The sequence below is a fragment of the Orycteropus afer genome, unplaced genomic scaffold (genome assembly GCF_000298275.1).
Source record: "Orycteropus afer afer isolate SDZICR_OR568_19922 unplaced genomic scaffold, OryAfe1.0 scaffold00338, whole genome shotgun sequence".
NCBI lineage: Eukaryota > Metazoa > Chordata > Mammalia > Tubulidentata > Orycteropodidae > Orycteropus > Orycteropus afer.
In genome coordinates this window covers 1,952,594-1,973,002 of record NW_006921925.1, presented here as the reverse complement: position 1 = coordinate 1,973,002, position 20,409 = coordinate 1,952,594, and the positions used below count along the sequence as shown (strand labels likewise).

Genomic DNA, 20,409 nt, shown 5'->3' with positions numbered 1-20,409 from the left:
TTTTTTTTTTTTTTTTTTTATGATTTTGAGTTATGCTCCACATTGTTCTCACACTCTATCCAGGATTTCCCACATAGATCCTCCTCCGAGTGGTTGACAGTGGTAGATGGGCACCATCAAGTTCTTCCGGTCTCAGAGTCATACAGGCTGAGGATTGCATGGTATACCAGTTGCTTGATGTACCATTCTTCTTTGGTTATCTTCATTCTTCTTTGCTCTGGATGAGGAGACCCATTGTTGCATCCAAATGGCCATTGCAAGCTTTTAAGATCCCAGTTGTTATTTTGTCACTTTAGTCACTCGTGATCAGCACTCTTTTGTATTTACATGTGTATACGTGTGTGTGCGCCTTGGTGAAAAAAATTACACCAGAGACTACATGATAGAATTTTCTAAGACCAACAATTTATTCACAGCCAACACCTTTTTTCAATAACATCAATGATAACCAGATGCATGGACCATGCCAGATGGAATACACAGGACTCAAGTCAAATATATCTACGGAAAGAGGAGATGGAAAAGCAAAATATCATCAGTCAGAACAAGGCTAGCAGTTGACTGTGGAACAGACCATCAACTACTCATATGTAAGTTCAAGCTGAAGCTGAAGTCTACAAGAGCCAAAACACAATCTTGATTATATACCACCTAAATTTAGAGACTATCTGAAGAACAGATTTCACACATCGAACACCAATGACCAAACCAGATGACTTAAAGGATAACATCAAGAACATTGTAAAACAAAAATCATCATCATAAAACAAGAAAGCAACAGGTCATTAAAAACACAGGAAAGGAAGAAAAGATCAAAATGGATGTCATGAGAGACTTTGAAACTTGCTCTTAAATGGAGAGTTAGCTAAAGCAAAAGGAAGAAATTATGAAATAAAGGACCTGAACAGAATATTTCAAAGGGCACTTCGAGAAAACAAACTATTATAATGAAATGTGCAAAGACATGGAATTAGAAAACTAAAAAGGAAAAACACTCTTGGCATTTCTCAAGCTGAAAGAACTGAAGAAAAAATTCAAGCCCTGAGTTGCAATACTGAAGGATTCTATGGGTAAAATATTGAATGATACAGGAAGCATCAATAGAAGATGGAAGAAATACACAGAATGACTACAATAAAAAGAAGTGGTTGATGTTTAACCATTTCAGAAGGTACCGTATGATCCAGAACCTGTGATACTGAAGGAATAAATCTAAGCTGCACTGAAGGAACTGGTGAAAAACAAGGCTCTAGAAATTGACAGAATTCACACTGAGATGTGTCAACAAATGGATGTGGCGCTAGAGGTATTCATTCATTTACGCCAAGAAATATGGTCATTCATTTATACCAAGAAATAAGGAAGATAGCTACCTGGCAACCGACTAGAAGAGATCAATATTTGTGCCCATTCCAAAGAAAAGTAATCCAAGAGAATGAAGAAATTATCAAACAATATCATTAATATCAGACGCAAGTAAAATCTTGCTAAAGATAACTCAAACTTGCAGCAGTACAGGGGCAGGGAACTACCAGCAATTCAAACTGGATACAGAAGAATGTGTGGAATGAGGGATATTATTGCTGATGTCAGATGGATCTTGTCTGAAAGCAAAGAATACCAAAAAGATGTTTACCTGTATTTTATCGACAATACATAGGCATTCGACTGTGTGGATCACAACGAATTATGGATGACATTGCAAAGAATGGCAATTCCAGAACAGTGTGCTCATGCACAGTTGTTTAAACAGAACAAGGGGATACTATGTGGTTTCCAATCCAGAAAGGTGTGAATAAGGGTTGTATGCTTTCATCGTACTTATTCAAAGGGTATGCTAAGCAAATAATCCAAGACAGTGGATTATATGAAGAATGCAGCATCAGGATTGGAGGAACATTCATTAACAATCAGTGATATGTAAATGACACAAGAACCTTGCTTGCTGAATGAAGATGACTTGAAGTACTTACTGATGAAGAGTAAAGACTACAGCCTTCAATATGGATTATACCTCAATATAAAAAAACATTTCTCACAACTGGACCAATAAACAGCATCATGACAAATGGAGAAAAGATTGAAGTTGTCAGGGATTTCATTTTACATGGTTTCACAATCAACACTCATGGAAGCAGCAGTCAAGAAATCAGGAGATGTATTGCGCTGGAAAAATCTGTCAGAAAAGACCTCTTCAAAGTGTTAAAGAGCAAAAAATGTCACTTTGAAGATTAAGGTGCACTTGACCTAAAGCATGGTATTTTTAATCACCTCATATGCATGTGAAAACTGGACAATGAATAAGGAAGACTGAGGAAGAATTGATGCATTTGAATTGTGGTGTTGATAAAGAATATTGAAAATACCACAGACCATCAAAAGAACTAACAAATCTGTCTTGGAAGAAGACAGAAGTGAGAATGTATAGCCAGATGCTCCTTGGAAGTGAGAATGGCCAGACTTTGTCTTACATACTTTGGTCATGTTGTCAGAAGAGACTAGTCCCTGAAGAACGATGGCACCCTTGGTATAGTAGGTAAGCAAAAATGGGGAAATCCCTCAATGAGACAGACCGACACAGTGGCTCCAAGGTAGGTTCAAGCGTGGCAACAACTATGAGGATGGCGCAGGACTGGACAGTGTTTTGTTCTGTTGTACACAGTGTTGTTTTAAGTTGGAGATGACTTGAAGGCACCTAACAACAACACAACAGTCATGTGAACTAGGAAAAAGCTGGGTTAAAGAAGTTTCTTTGCTATGAACTATTGTAGGGTCATATGTCAAGGTCACTGTGGCTCTCTATAATAGTTTGAGCATTATGATAAAAGTATGGATGAAAATTAATATATTTGAACAAACTTCACGGGAAGTGATTAAATCCCTTTTACCTGAACGTATTATGGGAATGGAGAATATGTCTGACTGGGGAACACTTCTAACTAGCATTGTAAAATCAAAACCTGTTGATGATGGAGCTAGAAGACATGTAAAAAAAAAAAAAAAAAGAAAAAAGAAAAACTCACTGCCATCAAGCCAGATCTGACTCATAGCGACCCCTCCTTGGGTTTCCGAGGTGGTATCACTACAGAAGTGGATTGCCCAATCTTCCTTCCAGGGAGTGGCTGGTGGGTTTGAACCACCAGCTTTCTGGTTAGCAGTCAAATGCCTCAGGCAGTATGCCATGCTGAGTGAAATACGTCAGTTACAGGACAAATACTGTGTAAGCTCACTTCTATATATTTAAAAAAAAAGAAAGAAAGAAAAAATAAAAGTGCAACTGTTTAGAGACCCAGGTTTATCAGCTGTTAATGGGTGGGAGTGAGGGAGAATAGGTTAGGGTAACGGTGATAGAAAAATTGCATTGATTACTGGTAGGGGTATGCAGCCAACTAATATAACTGATGTTGGTAAGTCATACACCTATAAAAAGTTGATCTGGCAAACGTTGTCTGATAGATCTATTGACAAAAAAAAAAAGATTACCTCATTGAGGAAAAAAAAATTGTGTGTAATGTCACTTATTTTATTTGACTAGGACACTTTATTTCTGAAGAGCATCTTGAAGATTTGGGTAATTTATAGATTTATATTAACAGTGAGGAAAATTCAAAACCAAAGTCATATAAGGAGTCACACTGATTAGAATCAACACCCAATAAATTCCTAAAATTTAGAGAAGTGGTTTTCTAACACTTTCTTCATGTTCTACAAAGTACTTTGCCCTTTTTTAAATTGCCATCTAAACATTTTATCAGAAGTTTAAATACTCTCAAAAGATCAATTTTCTTTATACATCTACTCCTCATTTATCAATATGGTTAGGTTACAAAGACCAGGTCATTCTGTGAAAATCACTGTTATGCAAACATAGAGGATGACTACATCACCACACAAGTGCCAAATAACATCACTGCTGTGGTAGTTAAGGTTCTGTGTTAACCTGCCTGGGCCATGGGTTTGAGTGGTTTAGCATGTGGATATAGTTATTACCCATGATAAGACTGTAAGTACCTCCATGGTGGAATCTGCTGTAAACTCCTTATTTGTTGAAAGGGAGCTGCCTTTGCGATACAGCATTCTTCCAGCATATATGACGAAGCTTTGGGAAAGGTCTCTAGCTTTTGGCATATTTTGGATCCTGTGTTTGCCCAAGTCTTTACCTCTAGTTCCAGGACCTGAACCAATGGCCTGCTACATTGTCTGTTGATCTTGGGATTATACCATTTTATCTGCTGATCATGGGTTCATCATCCTCAGCAGCCAGCAGCTGCCTGACTTAGAGGATGCTGTGGGCCTGGAACAACAGGCAGAGCTGAAGTCCACAGCTGAGGGGCCTTCACCCAACCATTAGAGCTGACACTCTGAATTTTTACATTTTGCCTCCTGAACTGTAAGAGAATAAATTTGTTTGTTAAAGCCATCCACCTGTGGTATTTTTGTTATACCAGCACTAGAAAACTAAGACAACTGCCAAACCACTCAGAACCATGGCCTATCCAAGTTGGCACACAACCTTAATCACAACGGCCAGTCTTAGTCTCATCTTGCACCTCAGTGTTCATTACTACTAGACATATGTCATTAATGACTAAAATAGTTGGACAGAATTTTTACTATTCTTTTAAATGAAAAATATCAGATAATGAGATAGTTGATAAGTGAAGAGTAGGTGTATAAGCTTATGTATTTATATATCTGTAAAAACCTTGCTGTTATTGTTATTGTTAGGTGCTGTCAAGTTGGCTCCAACTCATAGCAACCTTATGGAACGAAACACTGCCCGGCCCTGTGCCAGCCTCACCATCCTTGCTATACCTGAGCCCATCATTGTGGCCATTGTGTCAATCCATCTCATTGAGGGCCTTCCCTTTTTTGCTGAACCTCCACTTTACCAAGCATGATATCCTTCTCTAGGGAATGGTCCCTTCTGACAACATGATCAAAGTAAGTGAGACAAAGTCTGGTCATTCTTACTTCCAAGAAGCATTCTAGATGCACTTCATCCAGGACAGATTTGTTCATTCTTTTGGCAGTCCATGGTACTCTCAGTATTCTTAGCCAGCACCACAACTCAAAAGCATCAACTCTTCTTTAGTCTTTCTTGTTCACTGTCCAGCTCTCACATGCATATGAAGTGACTGAAAATACCATGCTTTGGGTTAGGCACACCTTAGTCTTCAAAGAGACATATTTGCTCTTCAGCACTTGAAAGAGGTCTTTGCAGCAGATATGCCCAGTGCAATACGTCATCTGATGTCTTAACTGATGCTTCTACTGGTTTTGATTGTGGAACCAAGTAATATGAAATCTTTAACAACTTCAATCTTCTCTCCATTTATTGTGATGCTGCTTATTGGTTCAGTTGTGAGGATTTTCATTTTCTTTATGTTGAGATGTAACCCATACCACAGACTGAAGTCTTTAATCTTTAATCTTCATCAGTAAATGCTTCAAGTCACCCTCACCTTAAGCAAGCAAAGCTATGTCATCTGCATATCACAGGTTGTTAATGAGTCTTCCTCCAATCCTGATGCCATGTTCTATTTCACACAGCCCAGCTTCTTGGATTATTTGTTCAGCATACAGATTGAATGGGTTTAGCGCACTTAATTTATAGAAATATCCATTATGTAATCTTTGATATTGGCAAAGGCACATTAAAACAGTCATATCAGAGTTACTTTTTCAGAAAAAGTCAGACTTAATTTAATCCAAATAAATGTATTAAATTGTCCCAGTGATACCCTATCACCTATCAATCTTAATTCTTAGGTAGCAGGCAGTACACTTGGAGCTTTGTCATGTATTTATTTGTTGCCCGGGTAACATAAGCTAAGGCCCACCACCAATACTTCTTACAGAAACTCTCCTTGCTTTGCCCTCTAATTCAGGAGCCATGTTTTGCCTCCTTGGTAGCAGAGGGAAGATTTTCACCTCCAGGGGATGGGTGAGATAAGCCTGTCTCAGTAGGAAGGAGGAAAAAAGCAATTGTTAAAGTTAAAACAGAAAAGAAACACTAATAGATCCAGCCATAGGCAACTCAGTTTAGAAAGTTAAGGGTCTGTAAATTGATTCCGTTAAAGCTATCTATGCCTGATACTCCTGGAAAATCTTTACATATAGCCAGATGTTCCTGCTTGATCTAGACATCCCTGGTGATCTAAGCTCTAGAGTGGCTGGTCTAATATATTAATATGCACCATTTAAATTAATTAAAATCAGGTAATATTTAAAATTCAGTTCCTCAGTCGCAACAGTCATATTTTAAGTGCTCAATAGCCACACGTGGCTAGTAGCTACCATATTGGACAGTGCAGAAATAAAACATTTCCATTATTAACTTCACTTGAACACTGTTAGTCTAAAGAATTTAAGTACAAATCCATCTTCCTACTCTTCACTCCTCAGAAGGAAGATTGGGCAATCAATTTCTGTAGTGATCCTGCCTCGGAAACCCAAGAAGGGATGCTATGGGTCAAATCAACTTGATGGCAGTGAGTGTACGGGAGCTCTGGTGGCACAGTGCCTAAGGCATTAGACTGCTAACCAGAAGGCTGGAAATTCAAACCCACCAGCCACTCCTCAGAAGGAAGGATGGGCAATCTACTTCTGTAGTGATACTGCCTCAGAAACCCAAGGAAGGATCGCTATGAGTCGGATCCAACTTGATGGCAGTATTTTTTTTTTGCCTAACGCAAGCTATGGATTTTGAACTGCCAACACATGTAAAAGCAAGACAGTGAATAAGGAAGACCAGAGAAGAATTAATACATTTGAATTACAGTGTTGGTGAAAGAATATTGGATATACCATGGACTGCCAGAAAAATGAAGAGATATGTCTTAGAAGAAGTACAGCCAGAATGTTCCTCAGAAGTGAAAATGCCAAGACTTCTTCTCATGTAGTTTGGACATGTTATCAGGAGGGACCAGTCCCTGGAGAAGGACATCATGCTTGATAAAGTAGAGGGTCAGTGAAAAAGGGGAAGATCCTCAATGAGATGGAATGACACAGTGGCTGCAACAATGGGCTCAAGCATATGAAGGATTGTGAGGATGGTGCAGGACTGGGCAGTATTTTGTTCTGTTGTATATAGGGTTGCAAGTTAGAACCGAATCAATGGCACCTAACAATAAAAACAAGAAATTTTGAACAATCAAACGATAATAAAACTTAGGGTCATCTTTTCTAATGCAAGTAAATTACAAGTTGAGATTAATTATGGAAAACTAGGAGAATTCAAAAGACTAAAATTTTACATTCTAAGTGAAAATAAATTACTTACATGTTGTAATGCTTTCATCGCTTTCAACTGAGGCTCTGCCCAGGAAAAATATCTCAGTAAATCAACCACCTGAAAGCAAAGAACTCATTTAGCTCTAATGACATTTTTTGCAAACATTCCAAAAGATTTATTTCTGGACTTTAAATTATTATTCAAAATGTGCAACCTGGGCTCAGATGGGAGCACTGCCAGAGCATAGCCTGTACCATCTAATTGAGTAGCTACATGTGGCAACTTAAATTTAAATCAATTAAAATTAAATAAAATAAAAAGTTCAGTTCTTGAATGTCAAAAGCCACAATTTATGTGCTCAATTGCTACATGTGCCAGCCAGCTAGCATAAAGGACAGTACAGAGAGAACATTCCTATTATCACAGGAAGTTCTGTTGGACAGCACTCATTTGGAAAGACAAGCAAGTGTAACATAGAGGAAAAAGTACATTCTAATAAGAAAAGGAAGGTTGGAAAAATAGAATATGGATAAAATGTCAGCTCAGGAATAAAAACAAATACAGGCAGTCTCTGGTATTATGAATGAGATCCATTCCTGTCTCTTTAAAGAATCTGTATGTAAGCTGGGGCAAGTACATATGGTTCTTACTTTACTTTAATGGAAGAAAAGGCTCAAAGCTTTTCAATAATTTAAAAGCTGCACGTGCAGCAAGTGAAGGTGAACTGTGACTGAAGATTTTTTTCAGTATGGGTAGGGGTTGGTTCAATCGTTTCAGAATGAGGGCAAAGTTACATAACATTAAAGGGCAAGTTAGAGTTGTCTATGGTACATTCAGGGAGCTCTGGTAGCATAATGCCTAGGCACTTGACTGTTAACCAGAAGGCTGGCAGTTCAAACCCGCCAGCCACTCCTCGGAAGGAAGATAGGGCAATCTACTCCCGTAGTGATACTGCCTCAGAAACCCAAGGAGGGGTAGCTATAAGTTGGGTCCAGCTCGATGGCACATAACAACAACACAACATTCATAACTCAAGGGCTGCCTGTATTATAAACAGGAAAGTTAAAAACACTGATGAAGAGTTACGTATTTTAATCAATTACAAAGCTTGTTCAATGGTATGGTTTTAGTGTATGTCTACCAATTCTAGCCTTTTCCTCGAATCTGGAGGGCATAATACATTCCTATCACAGACCTACTCCTTAAAAATGTTAAGAATCATCATAAGTAAATCCAGCAGCTTCTAAAAGGTGCCTCATGTTGAGACCACAGATAAGCAGGTTCTCACAAGGCTCCCACCACTGCAGAACATCAAACAAATGAGTGAGCACAAAGAGGGAGCCAGAGCACCAAGATTACACCACCCAGCTCTCTGCATGGCTACTGCTGCCCTGGTGCACTGCCTCTAAGGGCAGTCCAGAACAAAAAGGGTCAAGAGGAACCTGGGTTAATTAATTATTTTACTGTGTATTCCTAAATATGTGTTATGGTTTCAATTATTCTACAAAGCATAGTTAATGGTAGAAAATAGATTGGTATGTGAAGACAAGTAACATACTTTTTATTCCTTATACACAGACGTGTAAGTAACAAACAACTATTATATATACTTTTTAGTTTATTCGATAACAGTAAGGAACTCTCATGGCATAGGGGTTAGATCATTCTGCTGCTAACTGAAAAAGGCTGGCGGTTTGAACTCACCAGCTGCTCCGTGAGAGAAAGATGAGGCAGTCTGCCTCCTTCAAGATTTACAGCCTTGGATACCTTATGGGGCAGTTCTACTGTGTCCTATAGAGTTGCTGTGAATCAGCTTAGACTCAATGGCAGTGGGCTTTTATATGTCCTTATCTTTATGAGAATAATGATTTTACTGTATAATAAATGCTACCAACCACAAAATTTTACAAACTATCCTATCCTATATAGGAAAGAAAATCTTCAAGAGAAAGTCTTAAAATGTCATACTTAGAAAGTGGTTTTAATATAGTTTTCAAAGACTTTAGCACAGTGGAATAACCACAAAGAAAAAAAGTTTCTCAGAAATTAAACAAAATAAAAGGTGTTACCAATGGACAATTATAAATTTTTACAAAATAACATTTAAATATTTTAAAAGGTATAAGGTATTTTGAAAGGTAATGGAAGAGCTCTAACCAAACCAAACCCACTGCCATCAAGTCAATTCTGACTCACAGCAACCCTAGAGGACAGAGTAGGGCTTCCAAGGCTGCACATCTTTACAGAAGGAAACTGCCTCATCTTTCTCCCACACAGCAGCTGATGGGGTCGGGTTCAGAATGCCAAACTTTTGGTTGGCAGCTGAATGCCTTAACCATTGCACCACCAGACTCCAGAACTGCTAAAAAGCACTTATTAAGCAGGTAGCAACAAGTGAAATCATCATTAGCTTTTAGGAATTTAGCAAGTATAACTATTAAGGCTTAAAGTTATTCAAGCTTTCAAGTTTTGAAGTTCTTGAGAAATAGAAAACTCGGCGCATTTATTAGCTCAATCTATACATTCATCCACTGTCCACCCTTTCCCAAAAAACTGTTCTCCAGATTCACATTTCAACTTCTGCCTGATTTCTCTACCAAGTATTTTCCAAGTGGCCCTTAGAAGTCCTGTTTTCCCTCAACCCCTAACATGTATATATGTGTGTATACACACACACACACACATATATATATACACACACACACACATATATTTTTTAACTTAGCCAACCCTCTGCCCTCAAGTTGATTCTGACTCAGTGACCCTATAGGACAGAGTAGAACTACCCCATAGGGTTTCCAAGGCTGTAATCTTTATGGAAGCAGGCTGCCTCATCTTCTCTTCCAGAGCAGCTGCTGGGTTTGAATACCCAATCTTTTGATTAGCAGCTGAGTGCTTAACTACTGTGCCACCAGGACTATTTAAATTAGCAAACTCTCCCTACAATAGGTAAGAGTTTTCAATAAACTACCATGCTTAAAAACATTAGACTTCTACTTTTATATTATGTAGCAAATTTTGTAATTGCTGTGTTATAAATATTGTACACATTTGGTAATTTGATCACCAAAAATATAAAATTTCTTAAAATGATAAATACTTTGAACTTTTTTTTAATAAAGAGATACTGTATTTTAAAATTATGTTAGCGTATCATAGTATAGTGCCAGTGGGTATAAAATATGCCTGAATTTATAAAGTTTTCTGCTAAAATGGAAAGCTTTTAAAGTTCCTGAATTAATACACCAACAAAACGAAAACAATTCTGAATGTCACCAGCAGGGAAACATATTAAGCAGAACACTGGTGTAAAAAGAAGGCTTTTGCTTAAACAAATGATGAGAAATACCTGTTCACTAGAGAAGTATCCATGCACATACTCAATTGCTTTTAATTTGTACTCTGTCAAAACAGCCTAAAAAACACAAAAAACAATATTAATGTATGTAAACAGAACAGTAATATGCCGATATCAAAACTGCTTAAGCACAGTAAAAAGAATGGCAGACTTCCCTCAGCCATGGTCCCCAGAGGCAGAAAAGGTCAATGTGGTGACAGGATATTCTACCCCTACAGATTCCATATTGTAATGGAAATATGGTGAGAGCAGGAAGACCTTCTGGGCCTATCTACTGACTCCTCATAAAGATAGGAAATAAAGTTATAATAGATAAGATTCTATATTACTAGAAATTACATTTACAGTTCTTATAAGGAAAGATTTTCAAAACATCACACACTCAACCAAACTGGGATTTTTGATATGTATCTGATAATACTCATTCGTCAGACAATTATTTATTGAGCATCTATTATGCGCTAAGTGCAGTTGTTAAGTTCTGGGCTGCTAAAAGAAAGAAAAGTGGTTTGAACCCACAAGCTACTCTGCAGGAGAAAGATGACGCAGTTTGCTTCTATAAAGATTGACAGCCTTGAATGCTTTGGAGCAGTTCTCCTCTGTCCTACAGGATCATTATAAGTCAGAATCAACTCTACGGCAAGGGTTTGGTTTGGAGTAGAGGCTCTAGTGCTTCTACAGAGATATGAGAACCCAAGGGCTCTAAATTCACCCCCCATACCTTTCACTGAGACCATGCCCTTTGAAATATTTTAATTACCATGAGAGTGTAAAAGGGAACACCATTTGCCACCTACCTCAAAGAGTTACTGTGAGGATTAAAGTATTTAACATTAGAATTGGCACACAATAGATATTCAGTCAATGTTGGCTCCTTTCCTCATATGGAATCTATCGATCACTTAGAAGTTGAGAGAGCAGTTGGAAGACTTAACCCTGCACTAGGCAGAGCTGACTGAAATCATACATGCAGGTATGTGCTGAGCTTACAGATGAATACACCAGGCTATGATAAAGTTGGTAGCCACTAATAATAAAAAAGGAGCTCTGGTGGTGCAGAGCCTAAGGCGTATGACTGCTAACCAGCAGGCTGTCAGTTCAAACCCACCAGCTGCTCCATGGAAGGAAGATGTGGCAATCTACTTCTGTAAAAGACTGACCACTGCAGAAACCCAACGGGGGTTGCTATGAGTCAGAATAAACTTGATGGCAGCGTTTTTTTTTTTTTTTTAACAATTAAAAACAACTAATCCCTTTGCTTTTACTATAAAATAATTTTAATAGTTGTACTATCCACACCTATTGTCCTGCAAGAAGAAAATCTATGACCAGTCAACTGAAACATTTAGGGTGCTCAGTAGTTCATATGTCACTGAAAATGGAAAATAATAGTATCATTCTAGATAATGTACTCTTGGGAGTTTGACTATGTTGGACACAAGTCAAAAGCAAGTTTCTAGGACAAATCCTAGACCATGGTGACCTCCCCCCAAGTCCCGATCCAATGCTCTCATCAATGCCTGAGAGGCTTAGCTGTTCCCCAGGCACAGCAGCATTAAGCTCTGGAGTCCGAATGCCTGGGCTTGAAAACTGGACTCTCACCAGCTGAGTAACCTCGAGCAGAGACTAGGTATGCCATCTGTTGTTGTTGTTATGTTATGTGCCATCAAGTCGGACCAAACTCATACCAACCCCTCCTTGGGTTTCCGAGGCAGTATCACTATGGAAGTAGATTGCCCCATCTTCCTTCCAAGGAGTGGCTGGTGGGTTTGAACTGCTAGCCTTCCGGTTAGCAGTCAAGTGCCTTAGGCACTATGCTACCAGAGCTCCCATGCCATCTGTAAAATGAAGCAAACAGTATCTACTTCACCGAGGTTTTAGAGGATCAAATCAAACAATGATGGAGAAAAGATTAATGGCTATTATTATTACTTCCTTTTTTGCAAAGCAAATTTAACACAGATTTTACCCCTCCTTTCTTCCTCCCACCAGTTTTCTATTTTCTTAGTATCTTCTATGTGCCTCTGTTTTAAATCTGCCAGTTATGAATGACAGCCCCAGTATTACCTCCCAACCTACGCTGACACTCAAGAAGAGGTAATACCTGGTTTAAACTGTCCCAATTTACAAAGTCTCGGAGCCATTTTTTTTTCAAACCAACAGTAATCCCCATATTTTGATATGCCTATATTTTCATTCTATTTTTAACAAAGAATGTTGATGCATCTAATCATTGGGCATAGAGAGCAAAGGACATAATTTGATTGCACAACAGAAATAAAGACTTACTTTGCCATATAATGTGAACAGCATTTTCATCTCTGGAACATTTCCTATTCCCTTTGTTAATATTTATATATTTTCACAATACTTATAAGAGAATAAGCAAACACTCTGTACCTTCCAAAAGTAGCAATCTACTGATCTATCTTAACCCACAAATTTTTTTTTTATCATATATAATAGTTAAAAATCAGTTTATGAACAATGTGTGGCAAATTCTAACTTGTTACCAAATTGACATTTTACTGCCTATCGTAATTCAACCAGTTGGGTTCGTGAAAGCAAAAATTTTGTTCAAAGGAGAATCACTCTATCAAGTACATGAATTTAACCTAACACACAAATTTGGGGAAAGAAAGCTCTATAAAGGATGAAAAACAGATTTATAAAAGAAAGCTTTATAAACAATAAAGAAAACAGCAAATTCAGACACAATTTTAGAAATAACTTCACAAGTTGAAATAAATAAGCAACAGAGGACACTGTAACAATTCCTTCCCTGTACATCAAGGGTCTTAAAGATCCGTGAATCAAAAATTGCCTGGAGGCCTAATCAAAGCACCTTGAGTTCATAACTGTTGTATAGCTTCTCCTCTAAATAGGTAACCTCTTATTTTTGCACTTCAGAGACTGGTACAATGCTACAATTCAAAAATTATTTTACATCTTGAAAGTAGCAAAAGAAAAGAAGCTGTCTGGCTCCTTTTGTAAGGTTGTTGTTATGTGCTTTGGAGTCAGACCCGACTCATAGCGACCCCTCCTTGGGTTTCCGAGGGGGTATCACTACGGAAGTAGATTGCCCCATCTTCCTTCCGAAGAGTGGCTGGTGGGTTTGAACCGCCAGCCTCTGGTTAGCAGTCAAGTGCCTTAGGCACTACGGTACCAGAGCTCCCTCCCTTTTGTAAGGTTGTTGTTGTTTGCCACGGAATCGGCCCCGACTCATAGCGACCCCTCCTTGGGTTTCCGAGGCAGTATCACTACCGAAGTAGGACTGCTCAACCTTCCTTCCGAGGAGTGGCTGGTGGGTTTGAACCGCCAGCCTTCTGGTGAGCAGTCAAGTGCCTTAGGCACTATGCTACCAGAGCTCCTTTGTAAGGTAGGTTACATATAATTACCTCAGAAAGCAGCAAACCCTTGGAAAGCTGGAGGAGAGGGCGGTTGAAATTCAAATTATTGAGATATTCCTAGGAACGTGACTTTAAACTTAAGCCACTTTCTTAGGATACAATTTTCTTCGGCCCAGGTAACAAATAGAAAAATCTATGCCATAATCAAGATTACCATTTAAGAAACTTTTTATACATATTTTCTCTAATTTTCAATCACTATTGTATGACAGATGAGGTACAAAGCTCAAAATATTAAATGACTTAATCAAAAACACAGTGCTGTTAAGGATTTGCAGAGCAGGCTTCAGAACCGAGGACTATCTGACTATAATTTCCGCGATACTGCACTTATTTTAAGACATTTAAGCGTCAACATAGTTTTGTTTCTATTTGTATCATGAAAAGTATCAAGATACAAACTCCTACACTACTTGTCCAAATTCAAACTGATTTTGCAATTCTAGGACTCTCATTTCGTGCAATCTACAGAGAATACCTAAAAAATAAGAAAGCACAAAACTTCGTTAACTCTTAGAATAATTTAAGGAATCAAGTGTAAATACCTTTCTAATTTCATCCAGCACCGTTTCAAAGGACTTTTTGTCCATCTTGACTGTTATTTCGACGTGGTTTTAACAGTTATACTTTCAATTACAAAACGTTCATTCTCAGTCTGCTCCGTTGACTGTAAAAATATTTATAGTTGAGGAGAAAAAGGATTTCAGAGGGTGAAAGGATGGGAAGACGTAAGGGACACTGCAAACTCCGCAGAAACGGCTGAAAACAAAGACTTGGAAAAAGTTTTTATTAGAACAAAAACCACTCGCTTCGGGCTTCTTCAATTTCTTACACAAAGCTTCAGGGCACCTGGAACTAGAGCTGGGTCTTCTCAGAGTCCGCAGAGAACCCTGGGGGTTCTGAGCTTCGGTCCCTGCAGGTGAAAGCGAGGCGCCACCGGGGAAAGGTTGTGAAGCCTCCCTCCCGGGTGGAGCGGCCGGGAAAGATGCGGCACCCGCGCCCGGAAGGAAGAAGGCACCAGCCTCTAGGTTCGCACCTGCGTCTGGGCCGCGCCCCTCACCTCCGAGAGCCCCGACTCATGGCCTGTCAAGGTTAACCCCCAGCCGCTCAGGCGACTCCTCGGTCCCGTAGCCTAGGCAGCTGTGGCCCGGCGGGCTCTTTGTTACCAGCTGCCGCGGCTTCCGGGAGCGGGCCGGCGGCCGAAGAGAACCGGGAGCCGGGCTTAGGGGGGCACGGCCTGGGCTAGGGGGACTCCCGAAGACCGCAGCAACAATACAGTCAGGCGCCCTGCCAGGGCACCCCTATAACCCCCACCCGGTCATGGGGGCCTTCTACGACACTCGTCGCGCCCGACTAACTCAACTCTGCGCCGCCAGCTTGAGCCGCTCATTCCTGAAAGCCCATGGAGGGGGTCCTAGTGTGGGAACATAGGCGTCCACAGCGGGTGCCAGGAACCCTCGGAATCGGCACGGCTTAATTCTTTCTTAGATCCCGGTAGTCATTTTTGAGTTACGACTCGCCTTATGCCTCAGATTTACATGTGCGTTTGTTTTGATTGTTGAACTGAATTAAAAACGATGAATGGCGAGTGGCTAAGGCATATCTGAGAGTGCTCTCACATTGAGTGAAAGAAGTCCAAGCTGTAGACCGCCCCTAGGGGTGGGGAAGGGTGGTCACGGTGTCAGCCTGAGGCGCCTGACTTGGGGCGGTATCCGGAAATGCGCCGGAGTTCTGAACCGGTTTTCTCGGACTTTCTTTCGCCTCGGTCTATGCTCTATTCGTAGCATCTCCAAGGAGCGGATATTGGAGATCGGGACTTCGGCCGGAGTTTGAGACTTCCTGGCCGCGCTCTCGCCGCGGGCCTGCCCTGTTTCTCGTCTCCTCATGGCGAAATTCTGGGTTTGCGCGACTGGCGCCGGCTGCTTTCTGGCGCTGCTGATTTTTCATTCATGTTTTTGTGACTTTCCGGTGAGTTGCGTCTGTTGGGTTGTGAGGACGGCACTGTTGGGAAGTGACGATACGTCATGGGATGTGAGGAGTGGGCTGGAGATAGCGGGACCTTGTCGTTTAGAGTTAGAAAGTTCGTGTATGGTATATCATCATGTTCTTCCTCTTTTTCCTCCATTCGCACGGCATCCCTAAATTTTTTAAGACCTGTGTTGTGGTAGTTTTAATCTTTAAACATATGAGCCCGTTTCCTTGAAATGATTTACAGCCCAGCAAATCTGTCAAAGCATGCGTAAAAATAAGTCGTCGTCGTATTCTTTTTTAATCTAGAAACTGAATCCTAATTTTGTTTGTTATTTAAGATTTTAAGAAACTTTGTGTTTCAAATTTCCTGGACAACTGAGAATACTTTGTACCGACTGGATGTGGGTTGGCCTAAGTATTCAGAATATTTTACTGGAACAACATTTTGTGTTGCAGTTGATTCCCTCAACGGCTTGGTTTATGTAGCACAAGTAAGTAAAAATGAGGTTTTTCTTTCAATTACGAACACAAAGAACACAGTCTTCCTCATGGAGCCATATGTTTGTATTATGCAAGTTGTAGAATTTGTCTTCACAGAATCATTTTTTAAATGTGATACTTTTAGGTTTTGAGGTTTGTTTTTATCAAGTTACTAAAATTATGTATTAACCTTTAATTTTTTTCTTTCTCTATGCCAAAATAAAGATAACTTTTATTTAAAATTGATCCTAAGCAGTTACTCTTGTATACCTTCAGAGAGGGGATAACATCTCAAAGGTATTAGTATTCACAGAGGACGGATATTTCCTACGAGCCTGGAATTATACAGTTGACACACCACATGGTATGTTTGCAGCCAGTACATCACATGAACAATCTGTCTGGATCACGGATGTAGGAAGTGGTATGTGTCGTAATATTTACTCCATTATGTTGCTAAAAATCACATCTTTGCCCATGTTTTAAATTAGAGTTGCTATATCTAATCTTAATTTCTCCAATGATTCATGAAATCACTTGTTTCCAAAAATCTTTATTTTGCCCTCTACAGAATCAAGAGGTTTAAAAAGAAGGCAATAGTTAGTTTTTCTCTGTTTGTCAAAGAACTTCTCTGCTTTAAATGATCAGTTGTTTTTCTCAGATTAAATAACTCTAAACCGTTCCGTGAACACAGATTAAAATGGTAGTCTCTAAAACTGAATGAACGAGTAGAATCCTTACTTCTACAATTCTGTTTCAAAAGACATTTTGCTAAGAAACTCTAAATTCCTTTATTGCCCAAAGTACAAAGATTTGTAGAAACTGGTGTCAGTATTTCTGAAATCTCACTAACTGCAGCATATCTGAAATCTTTGTGCCTTCAAATATTTTTAGTAGAATATGCTGAAAAGCAAAGTAAGCGCAATTTGATTTACTGTTATGGGGAAAGTCTGCAGAGAAAGCAGTTTACATGTGTTCATGACTTTGCACAAGGCAGTATCAGAGATAGCTTGGCATTTACCTTAGGACCTTAGGAATGGTATCACTTAGATAAAATTTCTAATAATCCTTAACCCAGTTAAATTTACAATCGAAGGGAATATGTTTCTTCATTCCTGCCTAATTTAGATTAAAAAAAAAAATTAACCAGGTGTCAGTTGTTGTAAGTAGTGCCTTTATCACATTTGTTCTCAGAACCCGAAAGATTTTCGAGCCTCAGCTGATGACCCATTTATTTCAACCTGTTTCAAATGTTAAGATTCTCGTTAAACCAAAACTATAGGTTATCTCTGAACTCACTGTAATGAGATTTGACCATTTTCACATTTTTTTCCCCCAGTGGAGTCTACTTCTAAAGGCCTTTACTTCTTAATTTATTCTAACCATGCCCTTTTTTTTTTTAGTTCTCTGAATTACAGAAATGGATGATATCATTCTTTCCATTACAGATTTTCTTCCCACCTACAGATCTGAAGACAGTTTTTATATTATTTTCCATTTTTCGAAGAATAAATTCCCTCCAATAGAATTATAGCTGCAAATTAGCCATTTAAATTTTTTTTTTTTTTTAACTGGTATTCTATCCCTTTTGCTAATTCTTTGGAAACTTTGAGGTTTTCTTTCTTTAATAATATGTTCTTTTACTGTTCTACCTGTTATGCAGACATTAGCTCAAGCCACCAAACGAAGCATATTAATAAATACATTTTTCAAGATAGAGCTGTCATACAAGCTAATTTTACCGTAAGTGAGTTCACATCATATGCCTGTTGCCATCAAGTCAATTCCAACATACAGTGACCCTATGGGTCAGAGTAGAATTACCACATAGGGTTTCCAAAGCTGGATTGTGAGGATGGCACAGGGCAGGGCAGTGGTATATTCTGTTGTACATAAGGTCACTATGTGTTGGAATCGATTCAACGGCAACAACAGCAATCTTTAGGGAGAACAGACTGCCACATCTTTCTCCTATGGAACGGCTGATAGGTTTGAACTGCCGACCTTTACATTAGCAGCCGAGAGCTTAATCTCTGCACAACCAAGGCTCTTTATGTAAACTCGGACTCTCTGATTTGCCTTTTGAACACCTACCAATTAGTAATTTGCTCTTCTATTTCTTCAAGTTGATTTCCACAGACTACTTAAGGTTTTTCCCTATTTGTTGGTATTCTACTTTCTGGTTTTGTTTGTGAGACAATTTTAACTCAACAAAATTTTAATGTAACTGAGAAAATAAGATACTAGTGATATGGAAAGATTATTTCCTTCTTAGGAAAGAAAACTTAGTTGAATTTTTAGTTTGTTTTCATTAGGAGAAGATATAATTGAAAACCATCTGTATTGTAGAGAATGTTTTCATGACATACTGCAATTTGTAATCTGTATACAAATGACTGAAATGACAGTTTTCAAATATGAGTTATTCTTGAATTTCTTTTATACACAATGCTTATAGGGTCTCAAATTCAAGAAGAAAATGATGCAACAATAATCTGTTAACATCGCTAGCTTTCTGTATAATGAGCCTATTTGAATTTGAAGTCCACTTATTTTGGAATAGCTAACGTTTAAAGTCGGGCAAATTTGCCTAAAACTAAAGAAGAACCTCTATTGTTTATTAAATGTGATATTTAGTTATCTGAGCCTATTAATCATTTATTACTGTTTAATTCTATAAAACTTTTATTATTTGAATAATATGGATATTTATACAGTGATTATATTTGTGGATGTCTGTCTTTACAGGATTCTATGGTCATACTGTTAAAAAATACAATTTATTTGGTGATCTTGTTCAAGTCTTGGGTACCCCAGGCAAAAAAGGCACTGATTTGAATCCCCTGCAGTTTGATAACCCTGCAGAATTATATGTTGAGGACACAGGAGATATTTACATTGTGGATGGAGATGGAGGATTGAATAACAGATTGTTCAAGCTATCCCAAGGTACATGGCTTAATTTGTGTATTTTAAGACTACTGTAAGTTGAATTTGGGAGCTCTGGTAGCGTAGTGTCTAAGGCATTTGACTGCTAACCAGAAGGCTAGTGGTTCAAACCCAGCAGCCACTCCTCGGAAGGAAGGTTGGGCAGTCTACTTCAGTAGTGATACTGCCTTAGAAACCCAAGGTGGGGTTGCTGTGAGTCCGGTCCGACTCAATGACACGTAACAACAATAACAACATAAATTGAATTTAAGGAACTCTGTTAGCACAGTGACTAAGACATCTGACTGCTAACCAGAAGGTTGGTGGTTTAAGCCCACCAGCCCCTCCACGGTTGCAAGACTGGGCGATTTATTTCTGTAAAGATTTACTACCTTGGAAACCCAATGGGGTCGTTATGAATTGGAATCAACTTAGTGGCATTGGGCTTAGTTTTTTCAGTTTATAAGTTGAATTTAAGGAGCTCTGGAGGCGTAGTGAGTTAAGCATTTGCTTGCTAACCAGAAGGTCAGCAGTCCAAATCTACCAGCCGCTCCGCTAAAGGAACATGGAATGATCTACTTCTGTAAAAATTTACAGCCTCAGAAACCCATTGGGGGTTGTTATGAATCAGAATCCGCTCAATGTTAGTGAGTTTGGTTTTTTGGTTTATAAGTCAAATTTATAATGTAAAACAAACTGTGCTTTGTGAACTTGCACCTAAAGCACAATAATGAAGAACAACAACAACAAAAAAAAGCGTAAATAGCCAGTGCTCAAAAAATGCATGTTTAAATACCTCAAAGATTTCAGTCTATTTCTATAAAGAGTAGACCTGGTACATATGTGAATGTGTCCATATATTTTTCCTCCAGAAGAGCTTTAACTCTGAATTATCTTTGGATAAAGAGAATGAAATCTGAATATCACTATGGTACGGGAGCTCTGGTAGCATAGTGGCTAAGACACTTGCCTGCTAACCAGACGGCTGGCGGTTCAAACCCACCAGCCACTCCTCGGAAGGAAGG

General features: G+C 38.9%; 2 protein-coding genes across 2 annotated transcripts in view; one reads left to right on the top strand and one right to left on the bottom strand.

Annotated features, from left to right (window-relative positions):
- Nucleotides 1-14,595, bottom strand: part of PROSER1 (proline and serine rich 1) — a 56,983-nt gene extending 42,388 nt beyond the window's left edge. Inside the window, exons 1-3 of the mRNA XM_007952446.2 lie at nt 14,551-14,595; nt 10,587-10,652; nt 7,286-7,354 (exon numbers count right to left, since the gene is read on the bottom strand). Of these exons, the coding sequence (XP_007950637.1) occupies nt 7,286-7,354; nt 10,587-10,652; nt 14,551-14,595 (180 nt within the window). The remainder of the gene's footprint in view (nt 1-7,285; nt 7,355-10,586; nt 10,653-14,550) is intronic.
- A 1,294-nt stretch (nt 14,596-15,889) lies between these two features.
- The window catches only part of NHLRC3 (NHL repeat containing 3), a 24,784-nt gene continuing 20,264 nt past the window's right edge, over nt 15,890-20,409 (top strand). Inside the window, exons 1-4 of the mRNA XM_007952450.1 lie at nt 15,890-15,973; nt 16,315-16,467; nt 16,733-16,880; nt 19,205-19,405. Coding sequence (XP_007950641.1) covers nt 15,890-15,973; nt 16,315-16,467; nt 16,733-16,880; nt 19,205-19,405 — 586 coding nt within the window. The remainder of the gene's footprint in view (nt 15,974-16,314; nt 16,468-16,732; nt 16,881-19,204; nt 19,406-20,409) is intronic.